The sequence below is a fragment of the Crotalus tigris genome, unplaced genomic scaffold (assembly GCF_016545835.1).
Source record: "Crotalus tigris isolate CLP2741 ecotype Arizona unplaced genomic scaffold, ASM1654583v1 scf7180000019707.1183690, whole genome shotgun sequence".
Classification (NCBI taxonomy): domain Eukaryota; kingdom Metazoa; phylum Chordata; class Lepidosauria; order Squamata; family Viperidae; genus Crotalus; species Crotalus tigris.
This window is the reverse complement of record NW_024097673.1, coordinates 925276-949505: the sequence shown is the minus strand read 5'-3', so window position 1 is coordinate 949505 and position 24230 is coordinate 925276. Positions and strand designations below refer to the sequence as shown.

At 38.4% G+C, this 24230-nt stretch overlaps 1 protein-coding gene across 2 annotated transcripts in view; it reads right to left on the bottom strand.

Annotated features, from left to right (window-relative positions):
- Positions 1-24230, bottom strand: part of FRMPD4 (FERM and PDZ domain containing 4) — a 350102-nt gene that overhangs the window by 85695 nt on the left and 240177 nt on the right. For both annotated transcript variants that reach the window (XM_039364275.1, XM_039364276.1), the window contains exons 8-9: positions 8536-8696; positions 7788-7890 (exon numbers count right to left, since the gene is read on the bottom strand). In XM_039364275.1, the coding sequence (XP_039220209.1) occupies positions 7788-7890; positions 8536-8696 (264 nt within the window). The remainder of the gene's footprint in view (positions 1-7787; positions 7891-8535; positions 8697-24230) is intronic.

The following is a 24230-nucleotide window of genomic DNA, read 5'->3' as shown; positions in this document are numbered from 1 at the left end:
TTATTTCCTTGCCATCTTTTCTCATTAGTGGGCCTACAGTTTCCTTGGCTTTTTTCTTGTTATTGATATGTTGGAAGAAACTTTTTTTTATTATCCTTGATCTTTGTTTGTTTGCTTTCCTGACTTCATCTTTGCATGTTCTGGCTGTCTGCTGATAATCAGTCTTAGTTATGTGCCCCTCTTTCCATTTTTTGTATTTGTATTTTGTATTTGTCCTTTTTGTCTTTCAGTTTGCCAGAGAGATCTTTGTGCAGCTTATTTCTTGTTTTTCTTTTTCAGTGGTATTGTGCTGGACTGGGCTTTTATGATCCCATTTTTCAGAGTTTTCCACGCTTCTTGGGTTATTTTCCCCTTTAGGATTTTCATCCATGGGATCTTTCCTAGGTTTTCTCTGAGTTTGTTAAAGTCAGCTCTTTTGAAGTTTAAGATCCTGATTGGATTGTTTTCTGTTGCTAGTGTTTGCATTATATTAAATTCCAGTATGGCATGGTCACTTTCGCTTAAGGTTCCGGCAACTTCAACTCCCTCTATCACTTTTTCTCTATTAGTTAGTTATTACTTTAACAGATGCAATCTATTTTGAAGATAGAGCCACTTATTTAATAATAATAATAATAATAATAATAATTTGCCTGTAAGCAAAAACTGGTGGGATCACAAAATAGAGAAAGTCATAGAAAATGATAAAATTAAACTGCTCTGGGACTTCAGAATTCAAACAGACAAGCACTTGCAACATAACACCCCAGACTTAACAATTGTCGATAAGAAAGACAAAAAAGTCTGGATAGTGGACGTGGCAGTGCCTGGAGACAGCAGAATAGAAGAGAAAGAACTGGAGAAGATAACAAAATACAAAGACCTACAAATAGAAATAGAAAGACCGTGGCAAAAGCAAGCAAGGGTAGTACCAATAGTAATCGGCTCCTTAGGTGCAATCCCAAAACAACTGGAGCACCACTTGAACACCATTGGCATTGACAAATTCGCTATTAGTCAATTGCAAAAGGTGGCCTTATTAGGAACTGCTTCCATCCTGAGACGATATCTGTAATACCATCAAACATCCACATCTGCCTATCCCAACTCCTGGGTAAGGTCTCGATAGGTAGACAAAATGCCAAATCCAGTCTGAACATCTGGCTGACTGTGCGATGATCAATAATAATAATAATTATAATTATAATAATAGTAAAGTTGGAAGGGACCTTGGAGGTCATCTAGTCCAACCCCCTGCTCAGGCAGGAAACCCTACACCATTTCAGACAAATGGCTGTCCAGTCTCTTCTTAAACACTTCCAGTGTTGGAGCATTTACTGCTTCTGGAGGCAGGCTGTTCCACTGATTAATTGTTCTCACTGTCAGGAAGTTTCTCCTTAGTTCTAGGTTGCTTCTCTCCTTGATTAGTTTCCACCCGTTGCTTCTTTTCCTGCCTTCAGGTGCTTTGGAAAATAGCTTAATTCCCTCTTCTTTATGGCAGCCCCTGAGATATTGGAATACTGCTATCATGTCCCCCCTTGTCCTTCGCTTCGTTAAACTAGACATACCCAATTCTCGCAACCGTTCCTTATATGTTTTAGCCTCCAGTCCCCTAATCATCTTTGTTGCTCTTCTCTGTACTCTTTCTAGAGTCTCAACATCTTTTTTACATCGTGGTGACCAAACTGGATGCAGTATTCCAAGTGTGGCCTTACCAAGGCATTGAAGAGTGGTATTAATACTTCACGTGATCTTGATTCTATCCCTCTGTTAATGCAGCCTAGCATTGTGTTGGCCTTTTTGGCAGCTGCAGCACACTGCTGGCTCATATTTAGGTGATTGTCTACTAGGACTCCGAGGTCCCTCTCACAGTTACTACTATTGAGCATGGTGCCACCTATGCTGTACTTGTGCATTTGGTTTTTCTTGCCTAAATGTAGAACCTTGCTTTTTTCACCATTGAATTTCATTTCGTTAGTTAGTGCCCAGTGTTCAAGTCTGTCCAGATCCTTCTGTATCTGAAGCCTGTCTTCTGGAGTGTTGGCTATTCCTGCCAGCTTGGTGTCGTCTGCAAATTTGATGAGTTCCCCATCTATCCCTTCATCCAAATCGTTGATGAAGATGTTGAAGAGTACTGGGCCCAGAACAGAGCCCTGGGGCACCCCACTACACACTTCCCTCCATATAGATGCAGTTCCATTGAGGACCACTCGCTGAGTACGGCCGGTCAGCCAGCTACGGATCCATCTGGTGGTGATTCTGTCTACCCCACATTTTTCTATCTTGTCAAGTAGTAGGTTGTGATCTACTTTATCAAATGCCTTACTGAAGTCCAAGTAAATTATGTCCACAGCATTCCTCTGATCCACTAATTTTGTCACTTGGTCAAAGAATGCAATAAGATTTGTCTGGCATGATCTATTTTGGACAAACCCATGTTGGCTTTTAGTAATGACTTTGTTTGCCTCTAGGTGTTCGTTGATTCGTTGTTTGATTATCTTTTCCAGGATCTTCCTAGGTATCGAGGTCAGGCTGATAGGTCTGTAATTTCCTGGATCCATTTTTTTTTCATTTTTTGAGGATGGGAACTACATCAGCTCTTTTCCAGTCCTCTGGTAGTTCCCCTGTGTTCCAGGATCTTTGAAAATATAGTTCAGTGGTTCCGATATCACATCTGCCAGTTCCTTGAGAACCTTAGGGTGTAATCCATCTGGTCCTGGCGATTTGAACTCATCTAGTCTGAACAGGTGCTCACTTACCATTTTCTTGCCTATCTTAACTTGTGTTTCTATTTTGTTTTTTATGGCACTATTTTTGATAGGTTGGTCTGTTTTTTCCCTTTGTGTAAAGACAGATGCAAAAAATGAGTTAAATAGTTCTGCTTTCTCCCTGTTGCTTGTCACCTTCTTGTCACTTCCACCCACTAATGGACCACTCATTTCCTTCACTTTTTTCTTGTTTTTTACATGTTGAAAGAAGCTTTTTTGTTATTTTTGACTTTGGTCTCAAGCCTTAGTTCATTTTGAGCCTTGGCTTTCTTCACTTCATCTTTGCAGGCTCGGGCTATTTGCTGATATTCTGACTTAGTTATGTTCCCCTCTTTCCACTTTCTATACTTGTCCTTTTTATCTTTCAATTTGTCAGAGAATTCTTTGTGCAGCCATGCTGGTTTCTTTTGAGAGCTGTTGTTTTTCCTCTTCATTAGTATTGTGCTAGACCAGTGGTTCTCAACCTTTCTAATGCCGCGACCCCATAATACAGTTCCCCATGTTGTGGTGACCCCCAACCACTTATACATCACCAGGTGCCAGGGGCGTGGCCAAAGAAAAGGGGGGGAAAATGGCGGACTGCGTTGTTTGGCGACCCCCGTGAAATGGTCGTTCGACCTCAAATGGGGTCCTGACCCACAGGTTGAGAACCACTGTGCTAGACTGTGCTTTTATTATCTCATTTTTCAAAATTTCATTTAGCTAGAAATGTTCTGTTAAAATACAATATACTTATGTGGCTCTATTAACACTCTCAGATTACAGAATACAGTTTTTAAGTGTTTGCTGCAAAACCCCAAACCTATTTATCATATTAACTATGAAATACTTAAAAGTGTATTTATCTAACAAGTTTAATTTTCCATGTTAATATAAATGAATAGTATAAATAGTATAAATTCAGCTACTTTAAAAAATGATATATGAATGTATCCAGATATTTTTAACTAGTAAATTGGATATATGACAACCCAGTTGGAAACAGACAGCAATAAAACTACAATTTACAAGTGTTTCATATTATCAAGTGATTCAAGAAACATGTGGATAAATGCATTTTTATCTGCCACATAACTTTTTCAAAGCCAATATTTGTTTTATTACACTGATGGGATGTTTTTCTTTTATAAATTGGGGAAAGGTTAGTTGCCACTTGACTGTGATGAACTTTATTTTCGGTTGGCTCTTCTAATTTCCAATGCAATTAATTGTCTACTTCTGAGAGTTATTGCCTGGCTGAGTGAAAAGCAATTAATTTGCATGCTATGCTACTGTATTCAATTGCGAAAACAAATCACCATGCCTACATCAGGCAGAATGAATGTGAAATTTGAAACAACTATTAATGAATATTTAATTATTAATGAATAATCAATTAATTAATGATTACATCTGCATCCAGCTCTTTGGGGGTGGAGTGGGGGATTTTTATTTTTTGCCTAGTTTTGCACTTAAAAATGGAAAATATTTAAACTGCTAGAAGGAAGTGAGGAAGACAACCATCGCAAGAGACGCTTCTGTTTTAACCTTTTTCTCTTGTCATTTTTCAGAGTTTAATCCGTCAACACCCACCCCCGCACAACACCAGAAGCTGTGCACCATTGCCGTTTGCCTGCCATCCCCACCCCCCACAGCTCCTCTTTCCCTTCCTTTGAAACAAACAACTCCCCCCCCCCTCAAATCCTCCCATTCCTCCCTTTTGAATTAAAACAAAAGAAAACCAAGGTTTTTCTTTTGTGATCTTTACATATTTAAACTGCTAGAAGGAAGTGTAAAGGAAATATAAAGACCACAAAAGAAAAAAAAGTAGTTTTCTTTGTTGCTGTTGCTCCTTGTTGTTGTAGTTATTGTTCCCCTCTCCTGGGAAACAGAGGGGCTATGGGGAGACTGTGCCTGCGCTCTTCCCTCTGTCCGAGGTTTTCATTCTCATGAGCATTTATGTCTGAGGTGGGGAGCTGTTTGGTTTTTATTTTCCTCCCACACCTGTCTACTTGGTGGTTGCAGCAGGTTTTGGTCACTTCTTTCATGCTGGGAAGTTACCCACAAAGTACATTTGTTTTGGGGGTAATCCCCACTCTGGTTGCTGAACTTGCTTAAACTCTCTTCCTCCTCCTCCTTGCTGGAAGCCTCCCTTTATCTGCAACAGTGGGGATAATGGGGATCTGCCCTCTGCGGAATAGGGGTAGTGTTACTATGCTCCCTGTCATTCAGGTTTGATTTCCTTTTCTCACCCCCCCCTCCCTCCCGTGCTTGTAGCTGCCTCTGAGCCCCTCATTCTTGGGAGTTAGCATTGCCGGCACCTCTTCCTCCTGAGTCCCTCATGCTAGGTAACTGTCACCACCCAAGAGCTGTTTTAAGGTTCAGGACTCTTTGGGAATAACCAACTAGCACCCCGACATGCTCCCTCTTCAATGCCAGAAGCCATGCCCTCCCACAGCCCCTGAAATCACCTATCGGCAATCACACACTGCCCCCACACCACCATGGCTTCTGCCTACCACATGATTGGCTGGTGGCTATCTGTCTCGTGTAGCCAAAGGCCTGGAACAAAGGTTGCTTTGACAAAAGGGCCAGTTCAAAGGGCATGGGCAGAGGGCCAGGGGCCCATTGGCCAGGGAGAATGGCTGGGAGAGAGCCAGCAGAGGAGGAAAGATGGCTGTAAATGGGCTGAGGTGGGAGGCTCGAGGAGAAGGAGGCATGGCCAAATACCCATGCCTAAACGTCCCATTCCATTCACTGGAGAAAATGCAGGGACTTCAACTAGTACAGATTTTGACGAATCATCTGTTAATCTTCTTTAGGTATAGGGCTATATCTATACATATATACATATATCTAATCTATATATCTATAGCTATATCTATATTGAGAGAGAGAAGAAGGAAAGAAGGAAGGAAGGAAGGAAGGAAGGAAGGAAGGAAGGAAGGAAGGAAGGAAGGAAGGAAGGAAGGAAGGGAGGGAGGGAGGAAGGAAAACAAAACCAATGTATAAGCCTTAGAATTTCCACAGAAAAATAATTTGAATCTCTGTAGAAAAATATCACAAACCAGCAAGTAGATGCTTAGTGCCTCACTAAAAGTATCTACAGTATTGTTTTTAAAGCTGAAATCTGTATATGCAAATTACAACCTTTCCAAAACTGAGCCATTTTGACAGAAAGTATATTTGTAATTTAAGTGGCTTAGGTTAAGAAAAGTTTTAACTAATTTAAATGGAATTGTTATTTTAATGGAGAAATCATTTCACTCTGATTCTTGGTCTCATAAACTCTTTGCAGTTCAAGCTCTACTTTTGTGCATAACTGACAGAGACTCTGCTTGAAATAATACTACTCTGATGTATAGGGATCACAAAGTTCATGCGGCACAGGCATCAATTCCAAAAGACAGTATGATTCATTCTAAGGTACCTAAATGTGCAGCATTAAAATGACCAGCAGCTATTGTATATACCATACATGGCATTTATTTGCTAACCTAATGTAACTACAATGTTTAATATATGTTTTTACTTTTCAGAACAGTTAACAATTGTGGGTGAAACAGAGGCTGATATCATAGTACCGTAATATCACTTGTACACATAGAAATGTGTAATTTAACAATGAAATTTTATTGGCAGGACTCCTAGCAAGTTATTTTCCCCCAGAGGTATCCACAACTCTAAATACAGCCCTCAAAAAGAAATTACTACTTATGAAGGTAAATCTGGAAAAAATCAGGCCAGAATGTGCAGGTGAGATAGTGAGAAAGGTTACTCTTTCTCCTTTGTAACATTGTGCATATGCACAGTCAATGAACAGATACTAATCTTTATATTTATTTTGCTTATTATTTTAAAAGTTACTATGAATTATTTATTCAATGGATATGTATGGCATGAAGAATGAGAAAAGAACTAACATATTTCTCTTTCATTGTTAGTTTAATGATTTTGCACAGCAAACCTAAATCCTGAAATTTCAAAATTGAAACAGAATTTTTTTAGAAAAGGATGGATTTTATGCATGATACATAAGCTTGATTTCCAAGTGTGAGCATATAAAGGCCAGACAGTGAGAAAAACAGACAGTCAGGCAGACAGGGTTAATTTGCCATAACGGCAGAGTGAATTATTTTTGTCATGCTCTAGCAAGCTGTAGTATTGGATTTGTTTTAATTATTAAGAAATAAAAACTTTAAACTAGCACTGAATGTTCTCCTGAGAATTTGGTATCACTTACAGGATCCATTTACAACTGCCTGACTAAAGTGGTACCAAAGAAATACAAGAAGAATTAATTTTGAAAATTTACCTCTGATTAAAGAGTCTAAGCAAATGGAGTTTCTTGAGCAAGCTGCAATGATATTGTATATACTGTATTTTACTGTAGCAAAAGAAGAACTTGATATAGGAAAGAATTCTGATTCCTGAGAATATTTTACTTTTATTTAATAAACTGAACATTTCTAGTTATTATGGATGCAGGTGAAAGTGAAAAAGTCATAATGGAATAAAGAATCCTATGATCTAGAAATCACATATTTATTTCCATTTCCTTATAGCTATGTATTCTACAAGGATATACACTCATTTTATTTACTCTAAGTTGCTATGATGCCCTTATTCTTACAGTCTTTTCAAAGATAATCCTGATATAGAAGCCAATATAACCTGTTCTCAGTTTCCCCTGTCAGATTTTTCACTACTAATTTGTTCAAGCTGACATCTGCCAGAATCATACATCATCTACTAAGCTATATAAAATTTCTACCTGCCACAGTGGCTATAGGAAAAAGAAGAAATATATATTTAAAGTGTGGATAACAATATTTCTTGCTTCCATTCACTGTTACAAAAACATTTTTGGTATTTTAGCTTGCCTAAAAATGCTCTCGATCATAAACTTAAGCACATTTCTTTTCAATTAGCCCTAAATAACAGCATCACAATGTAATAATCGGCCATCCAATTTTATATTGGATTTAGGTAACAAAGGCAATCAAATAAATAAATAATATAATAAATAAATAAATAAAATAAGAAAAAGGCAACCACTACCTGACAAGGTCAATGACTCTCTCTCTTGGGGCAGTGTTAACTGCCTCATCATTAATCATTATGATTTGATCTCCTGATATAAGTTTTCCTTCTGAAGGACCACCTGGAAATACAAGCACAGATTATATTTTATTGTATATTTTATTTGTTATGCAGATACTTGAATGCTGAAAACGCTAGGGATATTTTCCCATAGTGACACATGAATGTGCAATGCATTTTTCTGCAGGTTTATAATATCAAATTAAAAATCAAATGGAACCAACATTGTTTATGGTTTTATTTGTGGTTTTGCTCTTCATTCTTTAGAAGCATTCATTGGAATATGTGGATAAGTGGTCAAAGAGGCCCTCAATAATCCAACAATCTAAGAAAAAACTAGTTGGAGTCCAGCAAACTCCAGGACTTTGTGGAAAGGTTCTGGAAGAAGTCATTTGAAGAATTTTGACTACAAAGGCTATCTTATATTGTTGCCTCTTTTGTATAGCAAAATAGTATACAATAGTATAGTTTTAAAATAGTATACTATACTATAGCAAAATAGATAGAATAATGAATGTCAACCTTCTCTAGTCTGAGCAGGCACTGTTCTCAAAGGCTTTGGGGAATTTTGGGAATTCTAGTCCCAACACATCTAGAGAATATAAGGCTGGAACATACTAACTAATGGAAATCTATCAGCAGAAGATCTGTGATAAGTAAGAAGCAATATAATGATTAGATTGTTAGCCAAACGCAGAAATCATACCTGGTGTTACTGAGCGCACAACAACAGGTTTTTCACTGCCAGCCACAAAACCAAATCCCAAAATAGGGTCTCTTTTCATTTCTACTTTCCGAGGTGCTGGAAGTATAATTTGGCAAATGTCTATTTGGGGATCGTCAAAAGGAGCAGTCTGAATCATGTGACTAAGAGAAAAGAAGACAGACATTTTTAAATCTAGGTAAGCTAAAAAATAGGTTGCTAGTTGACTTTGAAAAGGATATTAAGCAATAAGAATGTATTTTTAGAATTAAAACTGTAGTCCTCAGCATACTTAGTACGATAAAAAAAATGATTAAATTTGGTAAGTTGAGTAAACATGGATACAGGAAGTTCTCTACTTACAACCATTCATTTAGTGATTGTTCGAAGTTACAATAGCAACTGAAAATGATTTGTGACTATTTTTTGTACTTACGACCTTTGCAGCATCCCTATGGTTATGTGATCAAAAATTGGATGCTTGGCAACTGGCACGTACTTATAATGGTTGCAGTGTCCCAGGGTCTGATCACCTTTTGCGATCTTCTGACAAGCAAAGTCAATGGGGAAGCCATATTCACTTAACAACTATGTTTCTAACTGCAAGATTCATTTAACAGCAATGGCAAGAAAAGTTGTAAAATGAGGCAAAATTCACAACAACTGTCTTGCTTAGCAATGGAAATTTTGGCCTCAATTGTGGTCATAAGTCAAGGACTACCTGTATGCAGTTGCAAATCCACTAAGACACATTTATTTCATTAGAATTGGTATGAAAGAACTTCATAAAGCATTGAACTCAAAATTCTATAGATTTTTAAAAGGATTAATCAGTGTCTGAGAAAGACAATAGTTTAGATATAGTGGACAAGTAGTCTGTCTTTTACACACACACACACACACACACACACACACACATGAATATGGGTGTATAATAAACTTAACAAATTTGTTTTGTTTTGAAAAAAGAATCTTCAAGAAGGGAGAAATATAAAGTCATACTTGTATAAAGCAATAGATATATTTTATAAAATACTAAAGCAGCATGAAATTAGTGACTTACATTCATCCTACAATCAGGTATTCGTGTTATACTGTATAGAAAGGCCTATTCAATGTGTTTCCAAGATATTGTACCATTGGTGCTATAAAGTTCTTCTGCAGTTAAAGGTAGCTAGACATTTCTATTTGCATGTAACATATAACTGGATTAGTCAAGTGTTAGTAAAAATAAGATTAAATTTCATAAGTCATACTTTGGTTGGTGGCTGAATAAATTCAAGCAAAAGTTGTCAAACTTAGATTATACCTTCCAAGGATCAAATATGAGGGTTTGCACTTATTCCTGCTTTGCCTAGCCAATCAGGTTCAGCCTGTGCAAGCACACAGGTTCACTAGATTACTAGAAGAATTTAGTCAATGAGTAAGAGATGTATCATTCATGAACCTCCCTCGTTTAGTCCACCTAATCATGTCTCTCTCATTTTGCTGACACATCATCTGTATATTTTGCTCCCACTCTAGCTGGAGTAAAAGGAACAGTGTGACCAACAAAGTGAGGCTGGCATCACTTCTGTTCCACAGCTATTAGTGCATCAAAAAGCAACCAGTTCCAGAAAGGGGCAGGGAGGAGGAAGCAGTGCAATAGAGATATTAACTTGTCTGGGAGAGGGAGAAGGTGGAATGCTATCCCTTCCCAGGTTGCTGGACTAAAGCAGTCAAGTCCAATCCACTAGGATTTTAACTCAGGAAAGGAGCTGCTGTGTTCTCTGAAGAACTCTCCCTCCAGGTTTCTTCCTCTTTTTTTCTACACCTACAATTCATAAGTGCTTAGTAAATAATGTGTTTTCTGGGTCCATTTACTTAATAATACACATTAAATTCCTAATCTCTACCTTGTTTTTCCAGCCATTGATAAAATACATCCCATATTTCAAAATATTATGTGTCTTCTTTTTCTTTAATCTTCAGTGTTAGTCTATCCATTTCTGCACAGTCCAGTATTTTCTTGATTATCTGTTCTTCAGATGGTGTTTCTTCATTTTTCAATAGTGAGCAAATACAATTCTTGCTGCTGTTAATACATGCAATATTAAATATACACTTTCTTTACCATATTTTCTTGATAATATATCTAATAAAAATAGTTCCGGTTTAAAATCTACATGCTTTAACATCTTTTCTGTCAGATATGTATTTTTGTCCAATTTTTTTTGCTTTAGGGCATGGCCATCAAATATGTATTTTATTGCATTTCCAACAGTTACTAGACATGTTTTTAAACATTTTTGCTAATCTCGCAGGTGGTAGGTGCCATCTATAAAACATTTTATATAAATCTTCTTTATAAGCAGTTGCCATTATCAATTTATAATTTTTTTCCCAAGATTTTGCCATTTTTCTAATTCTACACTGTGCCCATTTTTTTCCCCATTTTATCATTGTTTCTTTCACTTGTTCATCTTCCATTTTTAAATTTAATAGAAAATTATACAATTTTTCTGAAGTCAACAATATCTGATCAAACATTGTCTGGTCTTTATAAAAACCATGTATTTTAGCATCTTTCTCATATCTCAATTATATTTGCAATTGAGGCCACCATGATAACTCAGTACCCTGATCTTCCAACTCTTGTTTAGATTTTCATTTCCCTTCAGTATTCAAAAGAACTTTATAGGTTACAATTTTCTCAAAATTAGTTAAGTTTGGGTGAACAAAAGTTTCCATTGTTGAAAGCCATCCTGGTATTTTCATATAAATTTTAGCTTTTATCTTTTCCGATACTAAAAGTGATGCATTTCTTACATAGTGATTTTGGAAGTATTTATGAATTTTATTCTTCCTATACCATAGAAAGGCATGCCATCCTCTATCTTTAAATAGTTCTTCAAGTCGAAAGTCAATCGATGTTTATAATCCAAGAGGGTCAACAAGCTTCAAAGCAATCTGTAGCTTTCACCTCACAGAAAACAACCTAGAATGTTTTTCCCCGTCCAGCTGCTCTCTGCAGAACTGAAAGTTTTCAAAAACATCAAAGAGGCTAGCTAGTTATCTATGTCTGGGCTTCATGCCAAGTTCCCTCCAGACACAACATATTTAAATGCTATGCCTCTGTTCTACCACTAGATATTGTTAAATATCCATCTTCCAACACTTAAAGCAAAACTTATTTCTTAAACTTCACTTTTTTAAAAAAAAGTCTTAACGGTTCTTTAAATTCTGTCCCCCAAGAGAAAATTAGGCCGCCGCTTTCATTTCTCTGGAAGAATGGGGGGAGGAGCCCCCTTCCTCCTCACATCTGGGGGCTTTCTTGTTTTTTGGGACTTCACCTTTTCCAGGGAATCAAGTTGCAGAATAGTAGAGAGAGGAAAAACAGTCTCACCCAGTTCCAAACACAATGTTCACAATCTGCTGATTAACGTTTCTTTCTTCAGTTGTCAGTAGTTTTGGACTCACCACACGAATGCAGCTCGTCTTTCCCCTGCCAGTTTAGAGGGCCTTTCTCAGATCAAACTGATTGACGCTGTCTTTCCGTGATCAACAAGGGTTCCCTCCTTCTTCGTCACCTCTCCAGGACGACTTTATGCCCCTTTAGGGCCCCCTGGCAGGGCAAAACCAGCCATGGGAAGTGGAGCCCCGCTTTCTCTCACCAGTGTCGCCACGATGTCAAGGTGCTGACTCCCCACCAGGTCTCTTCCTTGTTCACCACCTAGCAGCTGCTTCTAGATAGCACAACACTGATCCCTCCCCTTCCCAGTACCACATGGGAAGTTGATGTAATGTTGAATAAAATCCGAATTAGTTAAGAGAGCCTATAAATGGCAGAAGTAGCCATAAATGTGCTTGCTGCTCTTACTGCTCAAGTCCACAGATGAAGATTGTTTTGTGCTGTGGAAGCTTTGCACCATCTCTGTCAACCTGCTATTGACTTATGCATGGTTCATTACTATACAGGTAGTCCTCGACTTACAACATTTCATTTAATGACTGTTCAAAGTTACAACAACACTGAAAAAAGTGACTTGTGACTGTTTTTCACATTTACGACTGTTGTCACATTCACACCATCATGTGATTAAAATTTGGATGCTTGGCCACTGGTTCATATTTATGATGATTGCATATCCTGGGGTCATGTGATCCCCCTTTACAACCTCTGACAAACAAAGTCACTGGGAAAGCCAGATTCACTTAAGAAGTAGGTTACTAACTTAACAACTGCAGTGATTCACTTAACAACTGTAGCAAGAAAAGTCATAAAATTCATTTAACAAATGTCTCATAAGCAACAGGAATTTTGGGCTCAATTGTGATCATAACTTGAGGACTACCTGTACTGGGTCAGGTGCTAGACTTATATATGCATATATTATGACTTATGTAAAAATCTCCTGTAAAGTTTCCCTGTAGACAGCAATGACATGATCAGCATATTGAGGTCATGTGGTTTTTAAGTTACTTGGTTTACCTATTCAACAATACAGCTAATAAATCATGTTGGGGGATTTTCAGGGCAACTGGTCTATAGAGCTGACATGGCTCTGTATTAACTAATGGATATATTGGTCCACAGATCATTCTTTAAAATAGGATTTTATAGCATAGTAACTTTTATATATAATACATTCTTTAAAGATACTACTTTTATAGAATTTTAAAAGTTTTGCAAAGTTTTAATTTAGACATTATAGGTTTTCCATTCTAATATAATGTTTTAATATCTCAGTCTGCATTCAAGACATTTAAGAGCTTCGAAACTTGTTGTTGCACTGGGCCCCTGAAAATAGATTCTGGGATATTTGGGATATATTTTAAGTTGCTTCAAAATAATGAGGCAACTTTGTATACTATCAAGAAATAGCGGATCTCCAAATTCTATTTAATTTCTGCTTGAGAAATGAATTAATGTTATAATTCAGATGTGTGCGCTCTCTCTCCCTTTTTCTCTCTGAATTAAAAACACATAGACTTTAATTCTAAGTGTTATTAGCCCCCTCCAGTATTACCAATTATAAGCAGTATTTATTTATTTATTTGTTTATACCTGTAAATTTGTTTCTATTTTCCTGTCCCTTTGTATGCGAACATATACATGCCATAGCCTTTGGCATGTTCGTGCATGATAATCTTCATTTTTTTTTAAAATTACATTTCTGCCATATGCTCATCCAGATGACTCCTACTTATATGGCACTATAAAATGATGTTACATTAGAAGATTTAATTATTGATGGAGAACTTGTAGACAAATAGAATTTATATTTATTTGTAAAATAAGCCATAATTACATACACACACACTAATACACACCTTTGTGAAGAAAGGGTTCTATTTACTTGATGTGACCAAATAAGAGAGCACAGTTCTATCCATTAATATTGCTTTTTCCTACTCTGGTGATCTCTACCTATGGATTGTTTGATTGATTTGTATCCTGCATCTTCTTCAGAAGCTCAAGCTAATTATACATAGCACTGCCTTCTCTGCTGGTCCACTGGAGCCTTGCCATTCCTCTTGGGCCATGTGGGGAACCCTGGACAGTGGTGCGGGCTGCCCAGAGCCCTGGGCAGTGGGTGCCCATCCCAATCCTCGAGCTCTGGGTGCGTCAGGAACCTGTGACCTGGCCTGGCACTGGGGGGTGCCCAGGCATAGGTCAGCTCTGGGGCCTGGCTTAGGCAGAGCAGAAAAGGGGAGTCCTGGCTGTCTCTTGGGGACGGGGGGCTCCCTGCCCTTCCTGTTTGCTGAGGACATTGGGAGTGTAGCGGCGAGTGGGAGGCTTCTCCCGTGTGTGTGTCGGAGCTGGAGGACGAAGTTGGATGGCAAAGGCCAAGTGGGCAAGGGCCGTGGCGTGGTGGTGACAGTCACCAGCTAAGCTACCTTGCTGCAGCCCAACCGTCCATCTTTGCTTGCCTGCATCCGCCATGGCTGGGATGGGGCAGGCAGCTGCTTGGCCACCCAGCATGTCCAGCAGGCTGGATCACATGCCTCCCCCCGTGCCTTTGCCTCACCTGCCACTTGGAGGGCCAGCTCGGTGGCTGCGGTGCTCAGACCCATGGTCTGTGTTTGCTTGCCCGCGCCTGGGACTGGGTGGCCAGTTGTCTGGTGCATCTAGCAGGCTGGATCCCCGTGCCTCTGCCTCCACCTGTCACTTGGATGGCTGACCCAGTAGCCGTAGTGCTTGGTCCCACCTGCACTGTGTGGGCTGCAGGACCCCAGGTGCATCAACTGATGGGCCACCAAGGGGTGCGGTTTTTGGCTGCTGCCAGGCACTGCCAGCCCCTGTGCGCTTGCTGCCTCCCAAGGGGTATGTGGCTGGGCCGGGCCAGCAGGAACCAGTCCCTCAATGTCTCTGGGGCAGCCCCACAGGCTGGATCTGGCCCACAGGTCTTGAGTTTGACATATCTGCCCTATACTATTTCAGACAAATGGTTGTCCAACCTCTTCTTAAACACCTCTTAGTGTTGGAACATCCCTAACTTCTGGAAGCAAGTTGTTCCACTGATTAAATGTCCTAACTATCAGGAAACTGGTGAGCTGTTTATCAAATTTGCCTCCGGCCAATGCTTAGAATGACAGAAAAAGGTTACAAAGGGTTAAAAGAATAGGCTGAAAAGAACAAGATGCCCTTTACTAAGGAAAATGCAAGGGGAAAAGAAAGAAAATATCTACTGTAGAACACAATTACTGGTTGGAGAATTCATGGTTTGAAAGATGCACTTTGAGAAGGACTTGGGTGAGGTTACTGACTACAGGTTCCTCTGAGCCAGCAGTATGAGACAGTTGCTAAAAGCAGAGGTCCCCAACCCCTGGTCCATGGACCAGTACTGGGCTGCAGCATGCCGGAAATGGGGCCGTGCAAACAAGCGAAGCCCCATCCATGGGATGCAGGCAGCACACGAAACAATGCTGCTCTGGTCCGCAGAAAAACCTCTCCCCACAGAACCGGTCCCTGGTGCCGAAAAGGTTGGGGGCCTCTGGCTAAAAGACTAATACTATTCTGGGCTGTACTATAAAAGAAAATATTAACAGAATATTGACAGGTTAAAAGAGGGCAATGTAGATGGTACAAAAGACATGAGGACACGTTCTATTACAGGGGTTCCCAATCAGGGGTGCTCGCACCCCCTGGGGGTGTGAGACAATATTCCAGGGAGTGCAAAAACTTGGGTTTTCAAAATTACACTGTGTATGCATAATTCGTTGACATTATTTTAAACTTTTTAAGAGGTGCGAGAATATATCAGAAGAGTTCTCAGTGAACTGAAAACAACAATATTGAAATTTATCTGGCAAAGGAAAAAAGCGCAAGTGAAAATGCTACAAGAAGCTAAAGATAGTGGAGGATTTGGACTCCCAGACTGGAAGTCATACTACCAAGCAGCTACTTTAACATGGCTTAAAGAATGGATAATGCTTAGAGATAAAAGACTATTGTATCTAGAGGGGCACGATCTACAGATTGGCTGGCATGCCTTTCTGTGGTATGGGAAGAACAAAATACATAGATATTTTCAAAACCATTTTATAAGGAATGCACTTCTTTTAGAATGGGAAAAAATAAAAGAAAAAATTTATATCAAGATACCTGAATGGCTTTCAACAATGGAAGCTTTTACTTACCCAAATTTAATTAACTATGATAAAGTTGTGACTTATAAAGACATTTTGGATAATGAAGGAAAATTGAAAGACAGACAGGATTTACAACAACAAGGTATTGATTTAGCATGGTGGCCATATTTGCAAATTCAAACGAGATATGAAAAAGATGTGAAAACAATGGGATTTTATAAAGAACAGAGTTTGATCAAATATTGTTAAAAACAGATGAAAAGTTGATTAAGAAACTTTATAGATTTCTACTAAATTTAAAGATGGAAGAAGAACAAGTAAAATATACAATGATAATATGGGCAAACAACTTTGGATATACTATAGAATTGGAAGAGTGGCAAAAATTGTGGGATAGAAATATTAAACTAACTAAAGTAGTGCCTTATAAAGAAAACTTGTATAAAATGTTTTACAGATGGCATATGACACCACTGAGATTAGCGAAAATGTTTAAAAATACTTCAAATAATTGCTGGAAATGTAAACAAAGGCTAGGTACCTATTATCACATCTGGTGGACATGCCCTAAAGCAAAAAGGTTTTGGGTTAAGATACAAATATGGTTGGAGAAGATGACTAAAAAACAGATAGATTTTAAATCAGAATTGTTTTTGTTAGGAATAATAGGAGCTAACTATGAGAAGGAGAGCGGATATCTAATACTACATGTACTAACAGCAGCAAGAATTGTATTTGCCCAGTATTGGAAAAATGAAAACTTACCAACTGAAGAAGTATTAATCAAGAAAATTTTAGAATATGCAGAAATGGATAGACTGACTTTAGAGATTAAAGAGAAAGACTCAGTTTACTTTAGAACATGGGATAACTTTTATCAATGGCTAGAATGTGGGTCGGCAACCCGCGGCTCCAGAGCCACATGCGGCTCTTTGATCCTTTTCCTGCGGCTCCCAGCCTCCTCTGCCATTTGCAGAGAGAGAGAGAGAGAGAGAGAGAGAGAGAGAGAGAGAGAGGCACTCGCGCTTCCCTTCCCTTCTCTCTCTCTCTCCCTCTCTCTGTGTTTGTGTGTGTGTGTGTGTAAAAAAGAGAGTGGCCTCACACTGTTCTCCGGTGAACTGACAAGCTTATTGGGCGGGCTCCTGCTTTGGCTGCGTCTCTGCAGGAAGCAGGAGAGAGCCAGCCCAATAAGAATGTGTGTCAGCTTGTTGGAGAACAGCTTGAAGCCAGCTTGCCAGGTGAGCAGAAGATCGGAGAGAGGGAGGGAGAGAGAAAGAGAGAGAGAGAGAGGGAGGGAGGGAGGGAGAGGAAAAAGAGAGGGAGAGGGAGAGAGAAAGAGAGAGAGGGAGAGGAGAGAGAGAAAGAGAGAGAGAGAGAGGAAAGAGAGAAAGAGAGAGGAAAGAGAAAGAGAGAGGGAGAGGAAAGAGAGAGAGAACTCATGCACAGCAGCCTCTATTTCTTTTTAATTAAACTCTTCAATCAAGCTTCCCTCCCACTCATGGACATGCAAGTTTTGCGGCTCCCAGTGTTTTCTTTTCTCTGGGAAACAGGTCCAAGTGGCTCTTTGAGTGTTTAAAGTTGCAGACCCCTGGGCTAGAAGAATGAATTAGAGAGAAAGGAATGTGATATATAATTCTGAATACATATTAGTAAGAAGGATGTTATGGATTGATTAATTAATACTGTCTATGAAAACTAATTGTATTTACTATTGTTATCTATTATTATATTAATTATTGTTATTTAAATATATGTACCGAAAATATTGCTTGCTAAATATTGAAAATAACCCCAATCCTGACCCCAACTCCACCCTAACCCCAACCCTGACCCCAATCCCAGCCTAAACCCTAACCCTAATCCTGACCCCATTTTATCCCTAATCCTATACAATCTAATAAAACCTTTTTTAAAAGAAGAAGAAGAAGAAGAAGAAGAAGAAGAAGAAGAAGAAGAAGAAGAAGAAGAAGAAGAAGAAGAAGAATAAGAAGAAGAAGAAGAAGAAGAAGAAGAAGAAGAAGAAGAAGAAGAAGAAGAAGAAGAAGAAGAAGAAGAAGAAGAAGAATAAGAAGAAGAAGAAGAAGAAGAAGAAGAAGAAGAAGAAGAAGAAGAAGAAGAAGAAGAAGAAGAAGAAGAAGAGTTCTCGGGGTGTGGGGTATAGAAAAGCTTAGGAGCCGCTGCTCTATTAGGATAGCCAATGGAACTTGGGCTATTCAATCAGAAACTAAAAAAGACACAGGGAAGACATGGTATTAGTGGTTAGGTGTACAAAAGGATACTCAAATGTTCAGAAATTATTTTCCACTACCCCCAAAACTGGGATCAGGAATGATGGGCATAAATTGCAGTTGTCTAAAATTAGTTTAAATGTAAGGGAAGTTTCCTAAATCTATGAACAATATCCTCCTTTGAGATCTGCATGATCTGTATATCTTTAAACTTTATGAAAAGTATGAAAAACCACTCAATTACTCTTTTGGCTTCAGAGGGTAAAAATCTATATTTCTAGTTTACAAAGTCATTTATACAGAAGTTAAATAATAATGGGATAGAGATGTAGTCTTCCTTTTTGTTTATATAGAGAACATTAAATGACTGTGAAGGTTATATCTGACCTTCAGCTTTGTATCTTCATGAAGAATACAAAATATATGCAAATGAACATAGCCATGCATGCAAAAATAGCTTGCTGGACTTTGCATAAATGGCTACATAGATATTGCAAAAATATCGTGACGTTCTTAGGGCAAAAGCTGGTTTTTAGAATTTCAACTATATACATTTATTATTCATATAATTATAATGTATTAGGATATAGCAATTCTATATACTGATTTGGGTCTGGTCTGAATCATACCAAGAGAATATCCACAGAAATAAATGGGGCAAGGTAGATTAACATGTCATTGGCTTGGATGAATTTCTGTTCTGTCATTTTCCTTCTTTTTTTTCTTAAATTTATGTCTCACTGCAGTCTAAATTGTCACATATTATACATATTAGAAAAGCAATCACATATTAACAAGGTGTAGATGTAAATCCCCATTGGTTTCATGATACATATCAAAATCTAATTGATGCAAGCTAGCATTCATATTTAGGGTCTTGTCACCTTATTTTTTCTTTTAAACAAAATTTATGTATTTTGCAATTGTACAGATGAACAAGAAATACAAAATGAGGCACTGTGGTATTTTACTTGGAAATGGATCAACATGCTATCACTTTATGTTCACATATCTATGACTCAGACAAGTGAATTCATATAACATCAAAATCAGGAGTGCCTTATGAAACCCAAACACTTCTAAATATACATATTTTTCCCGGTCACCTGAATAGGCTACAGGGAACTGGAGTGTTATGTACATTCAGTTGATGCTCCCAAGCTGCTTCTAAACTCTTTCCTCCCTAAGCCTTCAGGCCATTTCAACAATGCCAATGTAATCCTCAGTAAAACAAGTGCTTAATTTGCTTTTTAAATCATGATGCAAATGCTTCTGCCCCCTGCCTGAGGCTCAGAGGAGCGAGGCCAAAAGAAAAGCAAAAGGAAGAACAATTAATCCTTTCTCTCAGTATAAAAGAGTTTCAGAAATGTTTTGATTAGACTGTTGGAAGCACAAAGTTAAAAGAGCATTTTTGAGTCATAGCAGACAGTTTCTCTGCAGTAAAATTAGCCATTCATCCCCATTCTTTTGTATATAAAGGAGAAAACAGGTTATAGCTGAGCTATATGCCTTTACTGTCTGTTTAAACAATTTGGAATAGTGGATTACACTGAGAACACACACAATAGCAAAGCATTATCTACTACTACTTTGTTTTAACAATAAAACGAATATATTCCTTTATAAAAGAGATAAAAGAAATAACATCCAAGGAAAGGATTTGTGGTTGTGTTTATGGCTACATTTTTGGGATTTCTTTGTTTATAATTGAAATTAAGACAGGCAGAAGTATCTTTAAAACTAAGATTTAAAATTTAAATCTAAGCAAGCAACCTATTTTATGATGTCACCTATTAAGGATGCTGAACACATTTCTTTTTAAGTTATTTTAAGCATTTCACCGAACAATAATTTGATACTCTTAGCATTCATTGCTCCTTTTTTTTTGATTTCTTAGCCAATTGCTTGTACTTCCTTTGTTGGAAGAACCTCATATTTTCCAGAGTCTACAATTTTTGGTATTAGTTTAATATAGATTGTTCTGCTGTTGTGAGAGAAAAGCATTCTCAATAGGCATCTGTAGTTTTGGCCAAGCTGAACCACTCCTGACCTTGGGTGGTCAATTTTTGTTTGGTTATGTCTGGTTGGAAGTTAAAATTCAAAGTTCATCATTTTAAGTAAACCATGTCTGAAGGCAGAGGTTGCTAAGGCTGCCTTTAAACTTTGGACATAGGAACAGTCAAGATATGAACAATGAAAACAGATGCTCAACTAGAAGAATTGCTGATTGAACTCAACAATATGCATTGGGATATCACTGGATTATGTGAAATATGATGAAAAAGTGAAAATTTAGTTGAACCTGATAGGAATGGGCATTCACTTTACACTAGAGGTACTAAAGATGGATGATGTGGTGGAGTTGATTTTCTCATCAACCAAAAGCTGAAAGATTCTGTAGTAAAATTTAAACTGAACAAACAATACAAGTGTCATGTTTCCGACAGACAGAGACGAATAAAGCAGAACTTAAAGGCTTGCAAATTCCTCAAAGAAAATGTTTATTGGTGGCACAGTCAAGAGTGAAACCAAGTCTGGATACACAAGTAACAATTTTCCAATACAAAGTTAAAGTCCCCCCCCCATAAAAACTATGCAAACAACTATATTCCCCCATATGATTATTTGGTGGGCTTTTATGCAATACCCAGTCCCTAGTCTTGGGAACAACCAATGACCTTGGTTCCCATGGGACAAAAGATTATTTTGACTAGCAAAGCATCTGGGCAACCCCCCTCCCTTCCTTCTATGTGGCAAGCTAGAATGAGAAGGAAAATGGCTGCAGCCATGCTCATTTGTAGAGTTGACAACAAGCTTCAAATTATCCAAGCTTATGCACCAACAATAAGCTATAGTGATGATGAGGTTGAAGAGTTTTATGACAATGTGGACCACCTTCAAGACAAAGAAAAATGCTGATATGAAATACTAATGGGTGACTTTAATGCAAGAATAGGAAGAACAATACCTGGAGAAAAAGCAACTGGCTCATATGGAAATGGTGAACAAGATAATAGGGGTGACAGACTGGTATATTTTGCTGAAGGACAGGAACTTTATATCATGAACTCATTTTACAAGAAAAAAGCTAGCAGAAACAAACATGGAAGAATCCATCTGGGTACACAAGCATAATTGACTACATCATGTCAAAGTGATAAAACCATATTCTGCAATTGTACTGTCATCAATCATTTTAATATTGGAAGTGACCACAGAATGGTACAAGCTAAAGTGAAGATAGACTATTGAAAAGAGCATATGAAAACAATAAAGATATCATGAAAAACAAAAATAAAGAGCGATAAGCTGTCAGAGGAGATGTCAGACCCAGCGTGCAACTTACCAACCACACATACCGCTACGCAGCTAGGCAGTCTCGGCGACGCCGTGCATCGAATGGCCGGCACCAGTTCCAACGAGCTGCCGACGCCCAGCTGATGACGTCCTGCCTGCGACGCGCGTCTCCCTTTCTCCATGACCTACTGATGTGGAGGACTGATTTGAACTGTTGGCGACGCGTGTGTTCCCCTCCCCCCGTGCTTAACTGGGGGATTGATTTGGGCTGATATGCTAGTCTTCGAGTACCCGGAATGTTGGGTCTGACAGACATGAGGGTGTGGTGTGGGTGGAGTTATACGCTGAGGGGCTTGAGGGGGCGGTGTGGGTGGAGTGGTAACTGGTGATTGGGGGTGTGAACTATGGGTGTGGTGACGGGGTTTATTTAGCGCACTGGGATGGGAGGTTTCCCAGGGCTGACTTTCTTTTCAACTTAGTAACGTAATAAAACGAAAGCCTTTGTTGAATCCTGCATCGTTCCTAGTGCATGGGTTTCGTGCCTGTAGTTAGGACGTGCTTACAGGAGAATTTTGAGATTAATCTGTCAAATCGCTTTGCTCTATTGAAAAATTTAGAAGAGCTGAACATTATGGACCAAAATGAACAAATAGTCAAAAACATCCTTGAATCTGCTACATCTATAGAACCATCAGAAAAATACTTGGTACAGTCAAAAACCTCTGATGAAACTATTGATTTAATGAAAAAACAATGTACAATGAAGAATATCAGAAGTTTCACTAAATAAACTGGAATACATTGAACTTTGCATGACCATAAGAAAATGCATCCAAGAAGAAACACGTCAGTTTAATGTGAAGCTTGTGGAAAAGGCAATTGAAGAAAACAAAGGGGTTAATAGAGCAAAATGGAAGCTTATAAATACCAGAAAGAAGGTTTTTGCATTAAAATGTGAAGATGGCTCTATGTGTAAAACACGATACAAAATGTTAGAAATAATAGGAAAATTCTATTCAGAGCTATACAAAGATCAAGATCACTCAAAAGTAACAACACCCACAAAAGATGAAATGCCAGATATCTTAGTGGAGGAAGTATCAAGTGCCATAAAATCAATGAAAAATGGCAAAGCTTCAGGGAATGACTGGTGGTCACAGTTTACACAAGATACTAGCAAAATTATATTTGAGATGCTTCAGAGAAAGAAAAATGCTGAAGTGATTCTTATACACAAGAAAGGGGTCCAAGATGATTTAAAGAACTATAGCCCAATAAGCCTTCTTTCAGTCATCTACAAGATTTTCATCAAGTTCATAGCAAAAAAGAATATTGAGAACATTAAATGATGCACAGTCAAAGGAGGAAGCAGGGTTCAGAAGTGGTTACAGCACAATGGATTATATCCAGGTTGTTCAGCAAGTCACTGAAAGCCACAACGAGTACACCATGCCTATGTGCATGGCTTCCATTGACTACGAAAAAGCATTTGACTCAGTATTCCAGCAAGCGATAATGCATTGCTCAACCAAAGTATAGTCACTGCTTATATAAGCTTACTACAATCAATATATGAAAAAACAAAGGCGACAATTTGCCTTAATGATCTTAAAGTGGAAATCAACATAGTATGAGGTATACAATAAGACAATACGATATCACCTATCCTTTTCTCAGCCTGCCTTAAAGAAGTATTTCGCAAACTAGAGTGGGCAAAAAATGGAATAAAAATCACTTTTTAAATCATTTAAAATGTGCAGATCACAAGACCCAGAAATGCTACAAAGACACATACAAGAGCTGTATGAAGCAGAACCATTAGGCTTAAAAATAAACCTGAAAAAGAGCCAGGTTATGTTTAATAAATTCACTGAAGAAAGAATTTTTTTGTATCTGGAGAAGAACTAGATGTAGTAGACCACTACATATAACTTGGTCAATGGGTGTCAATGGAAAGCAATACAATACAGGAAATTGAATGGTGTGTTAAAGGTATTTGACATGCATTCAGCAAGCTAAACATAATTTTCAAGAACAACTTCCCCCTACACCTGAAAAGTTTTCAATCAGTGTGTGCTACCTGCTCTAACATATGCTGGTGAAACATGGACACTAATCTCACAATCGATACAAAAGCTATGATTCGTGCAAAGAGCCATAGAAAGATACACGCTTGATATTACAAGATAAGATAGAAAGGCCTACACATGGATTATAGAACAAACAAAAGTATACAAAATCATCAAGAGAGTAAAAGAATTGAAATGGAAATGGGCTGGTCACACAGCAAGAAAAATTGATGGCAGGTGGACCATGGCAGTCATAGAATAGATCCCATTTGATAAAAAAAAAACATCCATGAAAGAGACCTAAAACAAGATGGATTTACGGCATCAGCGGGCCCAGTTGGAAAAAGAAAGCTCAGGACTGTATAGGTTGGAAACATGTGGAAGAGGCCTTCATCCTGCAGTGAATAGACAATGGCTAAAACATTGGTTCTCAACCTGTGGGTCGGGACCCCATTTGGGGTCGAACGACCATTTCATGGGGGTCGCCAAACAAGGCTGTCCGCCATTTTTCCCCCCATTTTCTTTGGCC